Genomic DNA, 17,868 nt, shown 5'->3' with positions numbered 1-17,868 from the left:
GCAGGCATGTTTATAGAGCCACTTAAGGTGCTTTAAATTAAATTTTACTTCAGCACCCACGTTATACCTTCAGAAATTAAAACGTGCTCCATGCTTTATTACTTCCTCTTCTTTTTAAACGCTAATTTTCCAGCCTGTTTATTTTGAATTATGTTTTTCTGTTTGAGATGAAGATGGGAGATGGATTATTTTAATAACCAAACTAATAATATTTGGTGGTCTCCTATCCACTCATTCCCCGGCAAGCCCGTTGGGTCTGGTGGACAGGTTAGTGGTGAAAAGGTCTGTTTCAGGGAACTTTTGAGCAGGGGCAACCCCAGAGGAGCCCCAGTAAAAGAATCAAAGGCTGCCACTAGACTTCCTTGACTGTCAGGGATTAGCACAGGCCCTGGAGAGGGAAGAGGAAGGGCTGAGGTCTGGTGGGTTGGTAGTGCTCGGTCAGCAATGACCCCTGTGAGCCCTGTTGCTGCCAGGGTTGCTGTGGTGAGTTCACTGGGGTCCATTGAGAAGAGACTCCGCCTTCGCTGCTGGCTGTAAGCAAGCTGGGTTTAACTTCACTGCGGCAGCGGCAGTAAGAGTCCAGAGAGGAGGGACTGACTAAGGTTTCCAAGGCTTGCCGCCTCTCTGCTCTTTAGCAGCTGGGTTGATTCTGCCTGGGTCAGGGGAGGGGGAGTCGCCAGGGAGCCCCGAAGAAGCTGAGTTTGTTACTTGGGTTCCACTGTTGCTCCTAAGTATTTACTCAAGCATTTGTGCATCCCTATGGCATAATTTTGTCCTCGAGGCTCTGCTGGGTGGGCTCACAAACCAATGAGGAGCTTGGTTTTCGAGTCAGGAAAAGGAATGACCTGTGTTTCACAGTAAGAAGATGCCAGGCTTGCATTAGTGTTTGTGTGTGGTTTCAGTAATCATATTATTGGCTGGAAACTGCTCAGAAGGGTTCTGTGTAAGTTCTGAAACGGAAGACAGCCGAGATAAGCTGATTTATTGTCTAGTATTCCGTTATTGGGGATTTTTAAGCTAGTCATTGCTTAAATGATTGAGGTGAAGGTAGTCCAAGGAGATCGCTTCAAGTCATGGGAAACCAAATCTCAATTAGTAGATTTTAGCAAGCCCAGAGAGCGAATTCCTGCCCATATGTTTACTGTCCGGAAGTCTTACACCAGTCAGGCCAAACCCCAGGGTTCCTGGGGCCTGCTGCACAGAGCATATCCATGTGCTCTTCTTGGCGGATTTAACGTGACCTGACCCTAGACAGGCAGGGGGCTCACTGAAATGTCACTGGAAACAACGTTTGGGGATGTGATTGTTTTCAGAAACGATACCTTAAATCCAGTGTCTTTAGGACCTAGTCTTTTTTTGGGAGGGCGGGGGAGGGGCGAGGCAAGGCCTGATGTAGCCAAGGTTGGCCATGACCCCTCCATCTTCCTGCTCCCGCTTCTAACTACTGGGAAAAGTGGCGCCTGCCGCCGTGTAGGCCAGTCTTTCAGTAGGGAGCTTGATTCCATCTGAGTGAGTAGTGATCTCAGCACAGGGAGGCAGGGGCAGCGAGCCTTCTGGGGCTCACCGGCCAAGCAGCCGAGACTGCTGCAGAGCCTTGCTCCCTGACCCCACCTCCCAAAAAGTGACGCCTGCCCAGGTGGCTTACTGGGCAAAGGCGCCTGTTGCCACCGTGAGACCCACATGGTGGAGAGACCTGACTCCCCAAGTTACGCTCTGCCCCCTACATGTTCCTCTCCCCACAATCAGTAAAAGAAAAGCTTTTACCTAAAGTTATCCTCTGACCCCTTCCTACGTGTGCACGCACATGCATCTGCATACACAAAAGCTCCCGGCGCAGAAGAGAATGTGTGTCTGAAACATGTAATCTTTTTTTTCTTTCAAACTTCGTAGCCGACACACCCCCACCTGCTTACCTGCCTCCTGAAGACCCCATGGCCCAGGATGGCTCTCAGCCAATGGACACGAATATGATGGCACCTTCACTGCCCTCAGAAATCAACAGAGGAGGTAAAACGAGTTGTCATTTGCTCCTTCTTTAGAGTTTGTTGTCTGTATGTCCAAATGTTACTTTTACTCAGGTAGACCTTAAGAAGGTAGCTGTTTAAGAAACATGTAAAACAGGGTTGTTGTTGTTGTTTTAAGCCTAATGGAAAGAATTCTCTAGAACCTATCTTTTTACTTAAATTCTGTCACAATCCCATATGAGATCTCAGAATTGAATATGGAGGTCTCAGATTTCCACTGGTCTCTGAAATGGCCTTAAGCAGTATTCTGCCATTTGTATTACATAGGTGAAGTGAGTTCCCAGCATTGGTTGTTAGAGAACTGAACTGTCAATCACCTCTGAAGATGATCAGAGGTGCTATATGTTGACCAGTGTTGAATAATCAGCCAAGATTTATTATTTATGGGAAAATAAACAAGCATATCCATGTCCTTAGCATGCTAATTTGCTTTCACCTTCAATAAATGATTAAGTGATATATATTATCATGTATGCATATGTATCAGATAACTGTTTAAAAGGCATTTCTCTGTGATTTATTACTAATAAATGTGGGTTTGTATGGCTGCTTCACATACCTGTATGCCTATATATGAGATTGTTAGAGATCTCTTGTTCATGCAGAGATAGCGGGAGGAAATGACTGAGTCCTGTTTTACATAGCGAGTCCTGTTTTACATAGCAAGCACATAAGTTATTTATATGCTCGTGTGTTCAGTAATTTATAACCTGAGACCCACGCTGTCAGACATATCTTTCAGGGGGTCTCGAGGAATAGGCTCTGGCAGACTCCCGTAGGTGATCGGATCATACTGGAATCCATTACAGCTGGGTTCCCAACAGCTGCTATCGTGTCAGAAAAGACACACATGTGCCACATCTGTTTTATGGCCTTATCTGTCATTGAAACAAGTAATAATTGTTTCCTTCTTTCTGTCCTTGTGCCTGACTTCATCAACTGAAAATTTAAAGGACAAGATTTTACCCCTCTTCCCTCGAAGAACTTACAAGCAGAACCGAAGCTCATGGTCCCTCTGAGGAGCAGGGGCTGGTCTTCACCATCAGGCCTGTTTCGGCTCTGGAGTGATGTGGTGGACAGCCCCCCTGCTTCCCAGGACCACAGTGACAAGTTGAGTAGGTTTAGAGGAGCAGAGAGTCAGGATACTAGACACTGACACCGCACCAACACCAAGCACACCCTTACCACTGCCCCGAGGTGCCATGCTGCTCTGGCAAGACAGAGCTCAGAGTCTGACTCCCGGCAGAGTCCTCCACCAGGTGCTCAGCCTGGGTGTGAAACAAGTTGAAATAAAAAACCAACATGCCTGCCGAATTCGTCCAATTTTGTCCGTAACCCCATTTGCAGTGCATGAGAGGTAGCTAGACATGAGAGTCGTTGATGCTCGTGTAGATGCTATGTTGCCCGTAGCCGGTGTAACACTGATCGAGCATGCCCTGCTCGCGTGACTGGAATGCCCAGAACACGCTCCAGTGCTGACTGAGCTGGGGTGGTGATGACCCCTGTAGGCTCTTGGGTTACACTGAAGGCACCACCCTGATGGGAGGTCTTGGCGATGAGAGGGCATGCAGGAAGCATCCCTGAGACCCTAACTGCTCCAAATTAAAATGATGAGAATAATCCCAAAGAAACGTAGATTTTGCTTTGAAGTTTTCTTTTCTAGGCGCTCTATATTTTATGGGCCTTAGTCATCTTTAGATCTTGTGAGTTGAAAAGTAAAGAGTTCTGTCTGATTGAGAGAATAGCCCCTGTCCCATTTTTAAAATAGCTTTAAAAATGTCCCCAGTTAGAGCCAATTTAAAAAATCACCTAATATTTTCAAAGGAAAAAAACTTGGGCTTTTCTCCTGTTGTTACTGAGGTGGTTTTCCCAGAGCACGGGTCAGCAAGCTATAGCACACAGTCAGATCAGCCCACTCTCTGTTTTTGTAAATAAAGCTTTATTAGAACACACTTGTGCCCATTTGTTACACATTATCTGTGGCTAGGTTTTTTTATTTGTTGTTGTGGTTGTTGTTACAAAGGCAGAGTAGAATTGTTGTGATAAAGACCATATGTCTCACAAGATCTTCCTGGCCTTTTATAGGAAAAAATGTGTCCACCTGTAAGCTGGATGAATAGTATGTTTAACAGCGCTGAAAGCTGAGAAAAGGCCTGAGTGACCCATGGCACAGCCTTCTCTGGGGTTTGGCACTTGTGAATTACTAAAGCTTTGCTCCTTGAAGAGCAGGAGACAGGGAAGTGTTGTCTAGAAAACAAGGGAAATAGTATGTTTTCAGCTGACCTACTTATATAAAGCAAATAACTGGCCGGTTATGTTAAGAACATGGCAGCATTCGGGAGGCACAGACAGGCTGTGAGTTTGAGGCCAGCCTGGTCTACAAAGTTACAAAGAAACCCTGTCTCAAAAACCCACAAACAAACAAAGAACATGGAAGTCCTTCTCCTTCTCCCACTTCTGGTAGATTTTCTCTCTATTTCCTACACTTGTACACTAAAGCCCCACGAGGCTCAGATTGGTAATAATCAAGTTGGCAATTGTGTGGTTTGTATGCCTGGACTCTCAAAAGGCACGCACAGGAGGTTTTGATGCAGAAAGGGCTGTTTCCCCAGCCTTTTGGTTGAAAGCATTTAGAAGCATTTTCTGTTTGGAGATTCATCAGCCTTAAGAGATTGGGCCTCACAAGCTGCATCCTGTCAGTAAAACTGGGTAGTTTCCATTGTTGGCCCATTCTGGGAAGGGAGAGACAAACACACCTGCTCGGCATGACTTGAGGCAAATAGAAGGAAGTTAGCATGGAGTCTGGATGAGAGAGATATGATTCATTCGGGGGGACTGGCCAGCTGGCACGGTTTCTTCCTGAGCTATAGCAAAACTGGAGCTGCAGCCATCCCTAGCTCTTGTGAAGCCGAGCAGCGTCTTCACCATAGGAAGAAGTTACTTTTCAGGGCTTTGAGAAAGCAGAGGTCTGCCAAGACTTTGCCGAAAGCAGCTCCTTTCTTCGCCGGTCCCATTGGCACATCTCCGGGCCCCTCTTGTTCCCGGGCCATTTGCTTTTTCACTGGTCACTTGTATTTCTTGTAGGTAGTGTGCCAGCAGGAGTGATTTCAGTTACTTCTGTATGTTAATGAGTAAGCAATAGGTCATTAGCATTCAGCTGTTGCCTGGCTTGCTGAGCTGGTATTTCGGATTTCTGCCAGTCCTTGGAGAAGACTGTTCCCCAATTAAAGGAGAATGCCACCCTTAATGAGAAGTACTCTGGTCTCATAGAAGTGACCCATGTGACCATCGTCCTTGCCCCTCCCTCTGCCCCTCCCTGTCTTCATTCCACAGGTTTACAATGCGGTTTCTCGTTGGGGGTGCTCCAGGCGCAGCAGTGAGCAATAGAACCTTTTCTTTCCTTCTTGCAGACGTTCAAGCCGTTGCCTATGAGGAACCAAAACACTGGTGCTCTATTGTGTACTATGAGCTCAACAACCGCGTGGGCGAAGCGTTCCACGCCTCCTCCACAAGTGTGTTGGTGGACGGTTTCACCGATCCTTCCAACAATAAGAACCGCTTCTGCCTCGGGCTGCTCTCCAACGTTAACCGGAACTCCACAATAGAAAACACCAGGCGACATATCGGAAAAGGTGAGTGTCCCTTTACCCCTCTTTGTTCGTCTCTTGTTCCTCTAGAAGTGACTCCATCGTTCTTGTGGCAAATGCCAAATGTTCAGATGCTGCCGTTTGAAGTATTTTTCAAGTTCATGTTGTCTGGAACTAGTCCCAACCAGTGATCCTAGTGGCTTCCCAACTCTCCTGGTGTTGCTGGGTGTCAGCCATTACTGCCTTGTTGTTGTGGGGTGCTACGCTGGCCTACGTTTTGTTATCGGTGAAGTGTCTTCTAAAACGATTTTACATTTGTTTACTCTGTGTTTGTGTGTGCATGTGTGTATATGTGTATGTGCGAGTTTGTGTACATGTGTGTGCCTGTGTGTGCGCGCGTGTGTAGGTGTGTGTGTGTGTGCATGTGTGTGTGCGCGCGTGTGTGTAAGTGTGTGTGCGTGTGTGTGTGTGTGTGTGTGTGCATGTGTGTGTAGGTCAGAGGACAGCTGTGGATGTGGGTTCTTCCCTTCTACCGTGAGGTACTAGGAATAAACTCAAGTCATCAGGCTTGGTGGCGAGCACCTCTGCCCCACTGATGCTTCGCAACATCCCAAATACCTTTCCTAGGGGACTTAACTATGTTTGAGTGGTGGATGAAGACAGTTCTGCAGCGCTTGTATGCATTTATCATCTGATTAAGTCGATGACTAAGTGTGTGGGTAGTGCTGAGAGCTTAGCTTTCCCTGTGGAGTAAGGAGCATGTAATCAAGAAGGGGTGTGGCATCATTCCTTAGAAGTGTCAGTGTAAAGTCGTAATTTAATGGCATGGCGTGTGTTCATATGCTCTTGTGCTTATGTCTGTATGCGAACCTTTCTTTATACCCTCTGAATACGCGTGTAGTGTCTACCTTGTCTACTGAGAAGGCAGAGGTATGGAGTAGCAATGAGCACATCTAGGGTCCAGATCATCGCCGCTGACATCTATCCCCACCGAGGCAAACTGGCTGCCTCCAGGTCTGCGATGAGCTGCATCTCACCTGACAGAAAGTGAAGAAGAGCTTCTGCAAATGGTGGTGCCTCTCGGGATACAGCTGTCCATGGCGGGCTTGTTCTGGGGCCCTGAGAACTAAATCCAAGGATGCTCAGCTCCCTTATATAGAAAACAGTGTAGCGTGCCACCTAACGCAGGTGCCTTTCAGGTGCCCTTCGAGTCATACCTACTGCAGAGTCCGAATCATGTAAATAGTTGAGTGACCCCGGAGAGGGCAAAGCCTCTTCATGATAATGCTGGTGCTATTAAAAAATCGTTTTTGATCTGTGCATAGTTGAGACTGGATTCCAGATCTAGACATAATGAAAACCAACTGTGATTAGCTGCAGCACTGGATCTTAACACACCGCTGGGTATGGTGGTGCACGTAACTCCTGGAACAGGAAGTCAAGGCTCCAAAGCCAGGTTGGACTACATACATAGTGAGGTTCTGTCCAGTAAGTAAGTCCTAATTGATACTGCCATACTAACAGAGAAGTGAATCAACTGGCAAATCCAGTAGCTAAATAGACAGTGTGGGAATGCAAGCATCACCATTTTGTAACTATTGTTGTAAGAATAGGGCTGGTAAGATGGCTCAGTGGGTAAAGGGGCTTGCGCCAAGCCTGGCAAACTTAGTTCAATCCCCAGGACCACATGGTAGGAGAAAGCCAACTCTGACCTCCACACACAGGCCACACACAGGCCACACACACACACACACACACACACACACACACACACACACACACACACACACCACGCAGAACAAGTAAATGTATGAAGAACAAACTATGAAGAGAAATTTTATGAGAATGTTTTAGAATGTTTCTCCACAAACTATTTTAGTTGCCAATAAAAATTAGTTGCAGAATAAAATGAATTATACAGTGGATAAATCTGCATAGTCAGTAAATTGGTCAGTCTCCCGTCTTGAAGTCAGCGGTGAGGAGCGCTGGGAAACGTGGAGGCGGGCAGATCTCTTGAGTTTCAGGCCAGCCAGGACTGCATCATGAGACCCTGTCTCTAAGTAAGTAAATAGAGTAAAAAGAGAATCAACACCTCCAGCAATGCATCAGGTAAAACGGTTATTTTAATAGGTGCTTGAGAAGACATTTGAGAAGATTTTTAACATTTATTCTTAGATTCAAAGAGGAACCCTAACAACTGTTGAACTTGGTGAACATTTCCTTAATGTGGCCAAAGGAAGAGATGGAAATGACAGCCTGTGGTGAAATGGTAGAGTTTAGCTTCATGGCACAGGTGGGCATTTTCTGTGGTGAAATGGTAGAGTTTAGCTTCATGGCACAGGTGGGCATTTTCTGTGGTGAAATGGTAGAGTTTAGCTTCATGGCACAGGTGGGCATTTTCTGTGGTGAAATGGTAGAGCTTAGCTTCATGGCACAGGTGGGCATTTTCTTGTGCCTGGAGACCTCTGGCGTTTTCTGTCAATATGTTTAGAATGAAGGAGTGTGTATTTCATTAAATTTTAAGGTGACTATTCCCCGAAAGTAGCAAAAAAAGTATGGTAGAATTTCCTCTTTAGGAAGTTAGGAGGGTTCTGGGGATACATTTAAAGTCCCTCCAGATGTCTGGCTAGTGGACTCAGTATAGACTTAGGAATGATGAGGAAGCCATGGCTACCTATCCTTAAATAGAAGCTGAGAACATAACTCTTGAACCACAAGCAGGAAGCTAAGACCTCCTATAGACATAATTGTAGACGTCATGACCAATTGGTAATATTCTTGGGATGGGTTCTCAGAGTGAAGCTAGCAGGCCAGGAACTCTTGGTTCCATATACTTTTGAAAACATTCTTATTAATGTGTACCTCCCTCTGGACACAGACATGTGTTGTCTCCCTTCACGCCTGTCCATGGCATTCTACTTACCCAGAAGATGGTATGACCAGTTTCCCTAGCCTGTCACTGATAAACACCATAAACAAGGCAACTTAAAGAAAGGGTTTATTTAGGGTCATGGTTCCTTCGTGGCAGGGACGCTGGCACCAGGAGACTTGGTGGCTGGGACAGAAGCAGAGGGCTCGAACATTGGGCCCAAAGCACAAAACAGAGAGGGAAGTGGAAATGGCACAAGACTTTAAGCTCTCAGAGCCACCACTAGTGACGCCTCCTCCCACGGGCTATGCTAGGGAGAGAGACAAATTGCATATATAGGCACCCTTTGTTCAGTAAAGGGCTGGGTTAATACTGTGAGCGGATAGTAATTCTTTCTGTATTACTTTGTGACTTAAAGCCAGTTGGATTACAGTGAATGTTGTGTGGATGCCGAACAGTATGATGTCGGTGTTACTTGAAAGGGTAAATAAGAATAGTTAAATTTTTTAATGGATGAGTAAAGAAAAAAGTGTGCCATTAAGACTAGAACGACATTACAAAACTACAAATAAATGAGTGTGTAGACAAAACAGTGCAGTAGAATTAGACTCATCCTGCACTGACGTAGAGGGTAGGTCAAGTGGCGGCCGCAGGTCAGGGGCCTCCCCTAGTGGTCCTGAGGATATACCACACATGTAAGTGATTAGTGTGTATCTGTAAAAAGGCAAACTATTAAAAAACTTGATGAAAATATATCTTATCTGAAAGGTAGTTTTTCTATCTCAGCAAAAATCATAAATTCAACTAAAGGGTTTTAAACTTGTAGGTTGAAACATATATCTGAGTCTGTTTATCTGTCTGTCTATGTATCTATCTACACATGTACACACACAGGAAAATACAAAATAAATTATTTCTATCTAGCTCTAAATGCACACCTCATAAAAAAGGATGATTAAGAGCTTACAACCCCAGGGGGGTGATAGGTGAGATGTCAAGTGAGTTCACAGGAGATGACACCCAAACGGCCAGTAAACCAGGCGTGTGCCCAGCCCCATGTGTAAATTAAAACAATTCTTTTTGCGGCTGTGAACGCCTTGGCTTCATGTACGCTCAGTATCAGTGCTGGTGTGGGTCAGCTGATCGTAGCGCTCACAGTGCTGATGTAACACAAGCGTTCTGGAAAGTCATTTGGCAGAGCGACTCAAAGGCCTTCGATCCAGCCATTTACCTCCCAGGAATGTCTCTTACAGATGCTAGTTGAAACTGTCCGGTGACATTTGGTCATGCTGCAATAGTAGATAATCAGTGTCAACACTGGTCTGCCGAGGGGGCCTGGTTAAACGGTTACAGCAGCACAGTCACACAGAAATGTGGAAGCTTGCAACAGAGGCTTGAACGATTGCGAAACTGGACACAGTACTGCAGACTATTCATTAACAAGCATCTTCCTCTGTCGCTGAAGGGATGTCAATATTGTACACATATTGTCTTAATTTTCTAAAATGAGAAGTCATTTTTGTTATCAGGGGAAAAGTTGTTTTTCCCTCTTAAGTAGTTTTCTCTATATTTTTTCTGTTAAATGTATCTCTCTCTGTCACTAGACAATGGATTTCTGCCACATTGGCTAGATCTGATGCTGGAGGCTTAGCCCTGTGTGTCTGTAGAAATGCCGTAATGCTGTTTCCTCAGACATGTCTGTCATAGTAGCATTTTGTACTAAGCCCTTCCAGGGTCACCTGCAGGGCTCACAGCCACACCACCTGCCTGCCTGCTAGCCGCTTCTTACCCCCTCCTGAGGCTAGCGAGAGGGTCCATCTTCCTTTTTAAATATTTGCTTTTTTAAAATTTTGTGTGTGTATAACGGGCACGTAGCAGTCAGAGGACAACTTTGCAGAATGGGTTCTCTCCTTCTTCCAGCTTTACTAGGGGGATCCAGGTCTCTGCTCCCTTCTCCCTGAGAAGGCGGGATGTTGCCTGGCCTCCCAGCATTCTATATTGTAAAAAGTTTTCAATTATTGTTTTTAGTGGTTATTTCGGTGAGCTCTTATTTCACACTGTACATTTTCCCCTCTATTTACAAGGCTTCTGTTTTCAACTAGACCTCATGTCTTACAGCTTACAGCAGTAGTTTTTCAACCCAGGCTTCCTTCCTCCATGTTCATTGATCATCCCTTCTCTCTCTCTGAAGTTTTCTGGGCAGCTTAGCCCTGGCACAAATGCAGAAGACTTTAAACACACAGGCTACCCCAGGAAACTGCAGGTTTTATTGCGCCCTATTTTTAGAGTGCACATATGCTTTCATCTCTGGCCAAGCAGGACATTAAATACCAAAACGAAAAGTGCTATGCTTTATTATTTTTGAGAGGCTTTGTTAGTTCCTGAGCACACTGGTTTGTCAGAGTGGCTGTGTGAGCGGCCATATTTGGCCCTGCCCGGGTGCCTGCCAGCCCGCGGCTGACGCGGTGTGTCCTCTCCCAGGCGTCCACCTGTACTACGTTGGAGGAGAAGTGTATGCCGAGTGCCTGAGCGACAGCAGCATCTTTGTGCAGAGCCGGAACTGCAACTACCATCACGGCTTCCATCCTACCACTGTCTGCAAGATCCCCAGCGGGTGCAGCCTGAAAATTTTCAACAATCAAGAGTTTGCTCAGCTGCTGGCGCAGTCCGTGAACCATGGCTTTGAGACCGTGTACGAACTCACCAAAATGTGCACTATTCGAATGAGCTTCGTGAAGGTGAGCAGCACCCTCCCAGTCTCCTTCAGGCCTGACCTCTCCCCTCGCGGGCCTCCCACCCCCCCATCTCCAAAATGTATGCCTGTGCCTCCCTGGTATATATCCCTATGAGCACCTAGCAAGAGCACCAGTGTCCACGAGGTTGTCCTGGGAACATAGGGTATAGTCCTCTCCTCCCACCATGCGGGCCCCAGAGACAGAACTCAGGCTTGGCGTCAGGGCCTTTACCTCCCCCCTCCCCCAGCCATCTTGCTGTTTGTTTCTGGTCAAGCTGAGGGTCTAATGTAGTCCAGGCGGGCCTCCAGCTGGCTGAGGATGGGTTTGAAGTCCTGATCCGTCAGCTCTACATCTAGGATTCTAGGCCTGTGCGCCCACCGCCACCACCACCCCATTGCTGGGCTCCGGTATGCCGGGCCAGTGTCCCCACCCACTGCGCTGTCCTGCTGTCCTGGGGCCCCATAGCTTCTATAATATCGTAGAGGGTGGTGTGCGTTTACCCCGTAGCTTTAATGCGCGGCCACCCTGTGAGAGCAGCTGAATCAGTGCGTCTTTGTTCGTCTCACTCTGCCTTTAGTACGGTCAGGGTACCACGCTTGCTGCTTACAGATGTGAGTGTGGTCCTGCGTGGCCTGCGGGGTGGCTCGGGGAGAATGGGCGCCTATGGCGCTTCAGTTCCTGGGACCCATGCGATAGAAAGACAGAACCAGCTCCCTCGAGTTCTTCTCTGGCTTCCACACAGGGCCGGAGGGGAATAAATGCAGCAGAATAAGTCAGTGGCGAGTCAATCACACGGGAAATTATTCTTAAAGTATTTCTAGTAAACCTCGTGCCCTGTGTATACTTCACAAGTTAGCAGAGTAAGTGTTCTGTAGTGTCACAGAAAGGAGAACGTCCAAGTCATTGCTTAGCTCTGGCCTCTTCTGTGGCTAAGAAACGAAAGTTTTTAAGATGCAGTTGGAAAATAATTTTTTAAATGTGTATCTGATGACGGCCCAGTCTAGTAACTGACTGGTCTCTGAAGTCTCCAAGATAAGTCTTTATCCCGCTAAAGGTAAACCTTGAGAAAGAGCGCTAATTACAAGCCTGGGTGAGGCAGACATCTTTCATGTGCTGTCTTCAAAAGCTCTCTGACTTCTTGCTGGGCCTGTTGGGTGATGTGTTCATCACTGGGGCTGAGTCCAGAGCCCGTCATCCAGATCAAAGGCGTTTTCCTCCTTCCAGCCAAACGTGGTACTCGCTAGCCCTAAAGGAGGCCTCTCTCTACCCCTTAAAGGTTGGCCTGTATGTTGTGTACAGATGTGACCAGAGTCCCTCCTTGTTCACTATTCACAAGCACCATTTAGTTTTTTACTTCACATTTTGGCTCAGACGGTTTTCAAAATGAGGCCAGCAGCTTGCCAAAGTGCTTATTGTTGGGAAGGAAGACCAACTCCCTTGTGGCTGTGTTAACTGGTCGAGGTACAGGGACTTTCTCACACCTTCTGCTCTTGACCTGTAAAATGGGATTAGGTGGCATTGGGACCTCGGTAATTATTCTCAAGATCCCTTGATGGCACCATGATTATTGAATGTTTAAAGAAGCGTTGGTTCGTGTGCTCCAATAAGCTTTCTCCTTGGGTGCACGTTCATGGGTGGGGTTCACATGCCCCAACTTTGTCCTAAAAGCTCTCATATTCGGATGTGTTGCTTAAGGCTGGTGGAGACAGTATGTAGCAGAGGTCAAAGGACCCCAGTGGCTGTTTGTTATTCTTTACACGCACGGATCAAGCAGAGCTCTGTGTTTTTCTTATCACCCACACAAACACCATTTTCTTTCCAACTTAAGACAGTCTCGCTGTGTAACCCAGGTTAGCCTCAAACGCAGTGTGGCCCAGACTGGCCTGGAAGTCATGATCCTTCTGCCTCAGCCTCCCACTGGTGCTGAAATTCCAGGTGTGTCCTATCACCTGGCTTTCGTGGTGACTTCTGGGGAACATTCTTGCCCCAACTGGTCATTCTGAAGCCATCTAGCAAACCACCTCCTTGGCCAGAGGCATGACAGAACCTGTTGCTTCAGGGCAATGGCTAGAGAAGAACTTTGGGAATGTCCAGAGGCATGACAGAACCTGTTGCTTCAGGGCATGACTAGGTATCAGGAAGAACTTTGGGAATGTGTAACCGTTCTCCTGTCTTGAGACGGAAAGGTCTAGAGATCTGCATTGTTTGACCGGAGAATTTCATCTGTTAGAGTAGGAAAGAAACAATGTCTGTCTGTCTGACACCACCTCCACTGTGTTTATGGAGGGTAAAGGGAGAATTCAGTGACAGCTGTGACGGAGCTAGGGATGTCACTGAGGCACATGAGAGGCCTCGGGTTTCCATCCTGGTGTCACAGGAGTGGGTACAAGGGAGCCATGCATGGTAGCCCACACCTTTGATGCCAGCACATGGAAGGTTGAGGCCCGAGGGTTGCCACAGATTTGCAGCCAGCTGAACCATGTAGTGAATTTCAGTCCAGCTGGGCCACAGAGTAAAACCGTGTTGGAAAAAAAAAACGGGGTCGAGGGGATTGTTCAGTCTGTAAAATGCTTCCCATGCAGCCTAAGAACTGGGTTTGGATCCCTAACACCCATTCAAAAAGGAAAAAAAATGCCAAGGGAGACGGTAAGATGGTTTTGTGGGTAAAGGCACTTACCGCACGGCATGGAAACCCAAGTTCGATTCCCATGAGACTTGTTGTATGACACTGTTCTTGAGACAGGAGCAAAATGTCTTCTCACCTCAGATAGGAAACCAATGTCAGACCAAAGTGTGGGTACCGCTGAAGTCCAGCTTGGAGAGCCATTGAGTTTTGTTTGGGTTACATAGAACAGAAATGACTCAGACAGCTACATCACCAAGAGCCCACCCCAGCATGGGTGGCGGCTCACAAAAGCTGAGATTCTGGAGTTCACTACCTAATGCACAGACAGCTCAGCAGGCTGGAGCGTGCCTGACCCCAGAAGCAGGCAGCCCAGCCAGTCTGCGTGTCTCAGCCTGGGAGGGAGGGCCGGGTGGATCTGGTCAGTTTCAGGGACTTTCTAAAGCCTTTAAGGTGCCTGCTTCCTGAGTTGTAAGGAGTTTGCCTGGAGGGTAGAATGGTCCACCTCCCCTTAGCACATTTGGCAATTATGGAACTTCCCTCTAAGACGGAGGTTTTGTCTCTGAGGAAGATGCTGCACAACACGTGTGGCAGTGAGAGGAGAACTTCACAGCTTTGTTCTTTGAGCTCCACACGCACACTGTGGTGTGCATGCTCACACATGCATACACACACATACGTGCACACACATGCATGCACACACACACTCATGCCACAGCATCAAAAAGCTGGGTACAGTGCTGTCTGTGGTCCCCGTGCCATATGCGCTCCCGGCATGGGAGACAGGTAGGACCCCTTCGGCTTGCTGGCCGGCCAGGCTAGCCTGATTGGCACAAGCCCCAGGTGCAGCGAGAGACCTCATCTCAGAAAATGCAGTGGAGTGGGATTGAACAAGGCAGCCAATGTAGACCTCCGTACTCTCCAGGCGTGGACACACGGATAAAGGGGCAAGGGATGCTCAGTTAAAGGTGCAGTGCTCTTACAGAGGTCCTGGGCTCACTCCCAGCCCCCAGTGGCTATAACTCCAGCTCCAGGACCCAGCATCTTCTGGACTCCACAGATACCACATTCATGGGTAATCCCATACTCAAACACGTACATATTTGCACAATTGATTTTTTCAATAATATATGTATGTGTGTATATATATATATACATATATGTGAGAGAGAGAGAGAGAGAGAGAGACAGAGAGAGAGAGAGAGAGAGAGAGAGAGAGAGAGAGAGAGAGAGAGAGAGAGAGAGAGAGAGAGCCAGTTTGATAGCATGCCTTTTATTCCAGTGCCCAGAAATCAGACAGGTAAGCTCTGAGTTTGAGGCCAGTTGGGTCTACATAGGGAGTTCAGGCCCTCCAGGGCTACCCAGTAATAACATGTCTTAAAAGTATAAGTGAGTAAAGTTTTAACATAACAGCAATGTAATGGGAATAAATATTTTAAATATCTTTATTCAAACAAACTATGGAATGTATTTAAAAATTTTTAATTATCTAATACTAGTAATTTTTATTTATTTATTTGAAATAAGGTCTCATTCTATACCCCTAACTGGCCTGGAACTCACAGAGATCTTCCTGCTCCTGCTTCCCCAGTGCTGGGATTAAAGGCGTGCACCACTACACCAGGCAAGATGGGTGATCTGGGGTCCTTGGATAGACTTTCGGTGGCCAATGTCCATCCCCCAAAATTACCCATGCATTTGTGGTATGTTTGTCTTCTTGTGGGACATAGCCACGAGTCCAGACAGGATTCTATGAACTGACCATACGATCTTTTTACGTGACAGGGTGGATCACTGAGACAGGGAGTTAAATGACCCCAGTGTTCTTTCTTTTTCCTAGGGCTGGGGCGCCGAGTACCACAGGCAGGATGTTACTAGCACCCCCTGCTGGATTGAGATACATCTGCATGGCCCTCTCCAGTGGCTGGATAAAGTTCTTACCCAGATGGGTTCGCCCCACAATCCTATTTCCTCGGTGTCTTAAAGGGCCTCGGGCTTCTGTCTCTTGCAAACTGTTGAGCCTTGCATGTACTTGAAGGATGGATATGTCAGACGGGGGAAGACCTGACAGAGGAGCCTTGATGATACTTGACCTCTGTGACCAACTGTTGGATTGAGAAATCAACAAGCCTTGGTAACATGCCGTTGACATCAAGAACCTGTTTAGTTTACATTGTGACATTCTGTTGTATGATCAGCTGAAATGCCGACTTTTAGCAGGACTTCTGTGTGTAGTTTAAGAAGCGATGGCTAAGCCAGGGACACATTATCTATTAGAAGAAGAACGATCCTGAGCAGTCCTTTTGTCTGGAGTGTTTGGCAGAATGTTACGCTAATAGTCTTTGAAGTGGGCTCTTCATCAGGTTCCAAGCCCACAACGAATCACCTTCTCGTGGGCTTTCATAGTATTTTAAAACTATTTGTGTAGAAATGAATGGGGATTTTTGTTTGTTTTTAAAGGTTAATCTTTATGACATACATAGTACTCTTTCTAAAACCATATGCTGGCTGTAGTGCTGTCCGAATGATGTCAGGCCTGTGCTCTTCGCTAAATATGTATATACAAACTATTTGGAGGATATGAATAGTCTAAACGCTAGTGGATCTAGAAGGTATTTGTGGGTGGGGTGGGAAAGGAAATGACTACCGCAAATGTAGACTACACCGTAAAGTTCACTTTGCTGCCTTAAATGAACGAGCTGTGTCTGAATTTGCTGTGTTTCGGTTTTTTAGAGGTTCATCCGACTTTTTCCCTTTCTTTTCTTCTGTCTCAGTCTCTGCTCTACAAGGCAGTTAAGCAGCTGGTTAATTCCTGTAACTGTGAGAGCAAATGAATAATTCCTTTTATTTGCAAATCAACTGGCTTTGTGTTTCAGTGCCCGGTATATAAAAGGCTTGAATTTAATGAGCAGTTTTTACGGAGGAGTTTACAATACAGACATAGGCTTTAATTTCCAAATGAATTGTTTGCCAAACCTAGTAACTGTGCTCATTATTCACAGGTTTAAAGAAGATCCCTATTGGAATCCATTTCAAACATTTTTATTTTGTTTTGTTTTTTTATACTCTTTGGTTTTGTTTTCTTCTGTTAATTTTTTCTATTCTCTGCTCTTATACATTGAATACCTTTATTCCAACACTAGCGGGTTTTCTCTACTGGAAAATTTTAAATAAACCTGTCATTATTGCTTCCTTTGATTAAAAATGTGTCATTTTCTTTCTTTGCATGTTAAAATTTGGGATCGGTAAGATGTGGTCTTTTGAGTGCTTTTTATGTAAGGAGCTTCCACAGTGTACTTAAGATGGATGTCCTTACTCAAATGGAAACATACATTCCCGACCTGAAGGGTAAGTAACCACAGGGAATGTAGCCAGGGTGGGCCCAAAAACTGGACACACAGGAGGAAGTTGACTTTGTGCAGTTTTACTGGGATGGGATGACACCCCCTTTCCAACCAGGGGAATTTTTTAAAATTTTTTGAAAAGGACCCACAGTTTGAGGTCATTATGTTCTCTAGCCACACAAATGCCACTGTTTTTCCTCACATTCTCTCCTGGACTCGGTGCACAATCCCAGAGTTTAAGGGTCTGCTGCCCCCCACCGATGAAATCCACTCTAAAAGAAAAGAATGTTCCCCACCCAGTAAAACTGTGAAATGTATCCTCATAAACAGTGAGCCGGGCGGTGGTGGCGCACGCCTTTAATCCCAGCACTCGGGGAGGCAGAGGCAGGCGGATCTCTGTGAGTTCGAGGCCGGGCTGGGCCGACAGCCTCCAAAACAATACAGAGAAACCCTGCCTCGAAAAAACAAAAAACAAACAAAACAGTGGCCCAAATGTCTGCATCTTATTGTTGCCTCCAAGAACATCAGTGGCAAACAGAGGAAGCCTGGCCAGGAGGCCTTCACTGGGACGGTTTCCTGTCCATCCTTGCTAGGCACCTGGCTTCTGTGGACCTCTCCATTCTCATGGACCGCTGGAGATGGCAGCGTCACACATTTGAGCCAGGATCATTCAGCTAAAGTTATGA

The 17,868-nt window shown here is 46.5% G+C and overlaps 1 protein-coding gene across 2 annotated transcripts in view; it reads left to right on the top strand.

The window, feature by feature from the left end:
- The window catches only part of Smad1 (SMAD family member 1), a 62,083-nt gene extending 45,040 nt beyond the window's left edge, over positions 1–17,043 (top strand). For both annotated transcript variants that reach the window (XM_005077731.4, XM_021231616.2), the window contains exons 4-7: positions 1,891–2,007; positions 5,435–5,656; positions 10,962–11,218; positions 15,679–17,043. In XM_005077731.4, coding sequence (XP_005077788.1) covers positions 1,891–2,007; positions 5,435–5,656; positions 10,962–11,218; positions 15,679–15,822 — 740 coding nt within the window. In that variant the 3' untranslated portion in view covers positions 15,823–17,043. The remainder of the gene's footprint in view (positions 1–1,890; positions 2,008–5,434; positions 5,657–10,961; positions 11,219–15,678) is intronic.
- The last annotated feature ends 825 nt before the right edge of the window (positions 17,044–17,868 follow it).

Source organism: Mesocricetus auratus, unplaced genomic scaffold (assembly GCF_017639785.1).
Source record: "Mesocricetus auratus isolate SY011 unplaced genomic scaffold, BCM_Maur_2.0 Super-Scaffold_100041, whole genome shotgun sequence".
Classification (NCBI taxonomy): Eukaryota; Metazoa; Chordata; class Mammalia; order Rodentia; family Cricetidae; genus Mesocricetus; species Mesocricetus auratus.
Note: the sequence above shows the minus strand (reverse complement) of the source record. Positions and strands in the feature narration are given on the sequence as shown.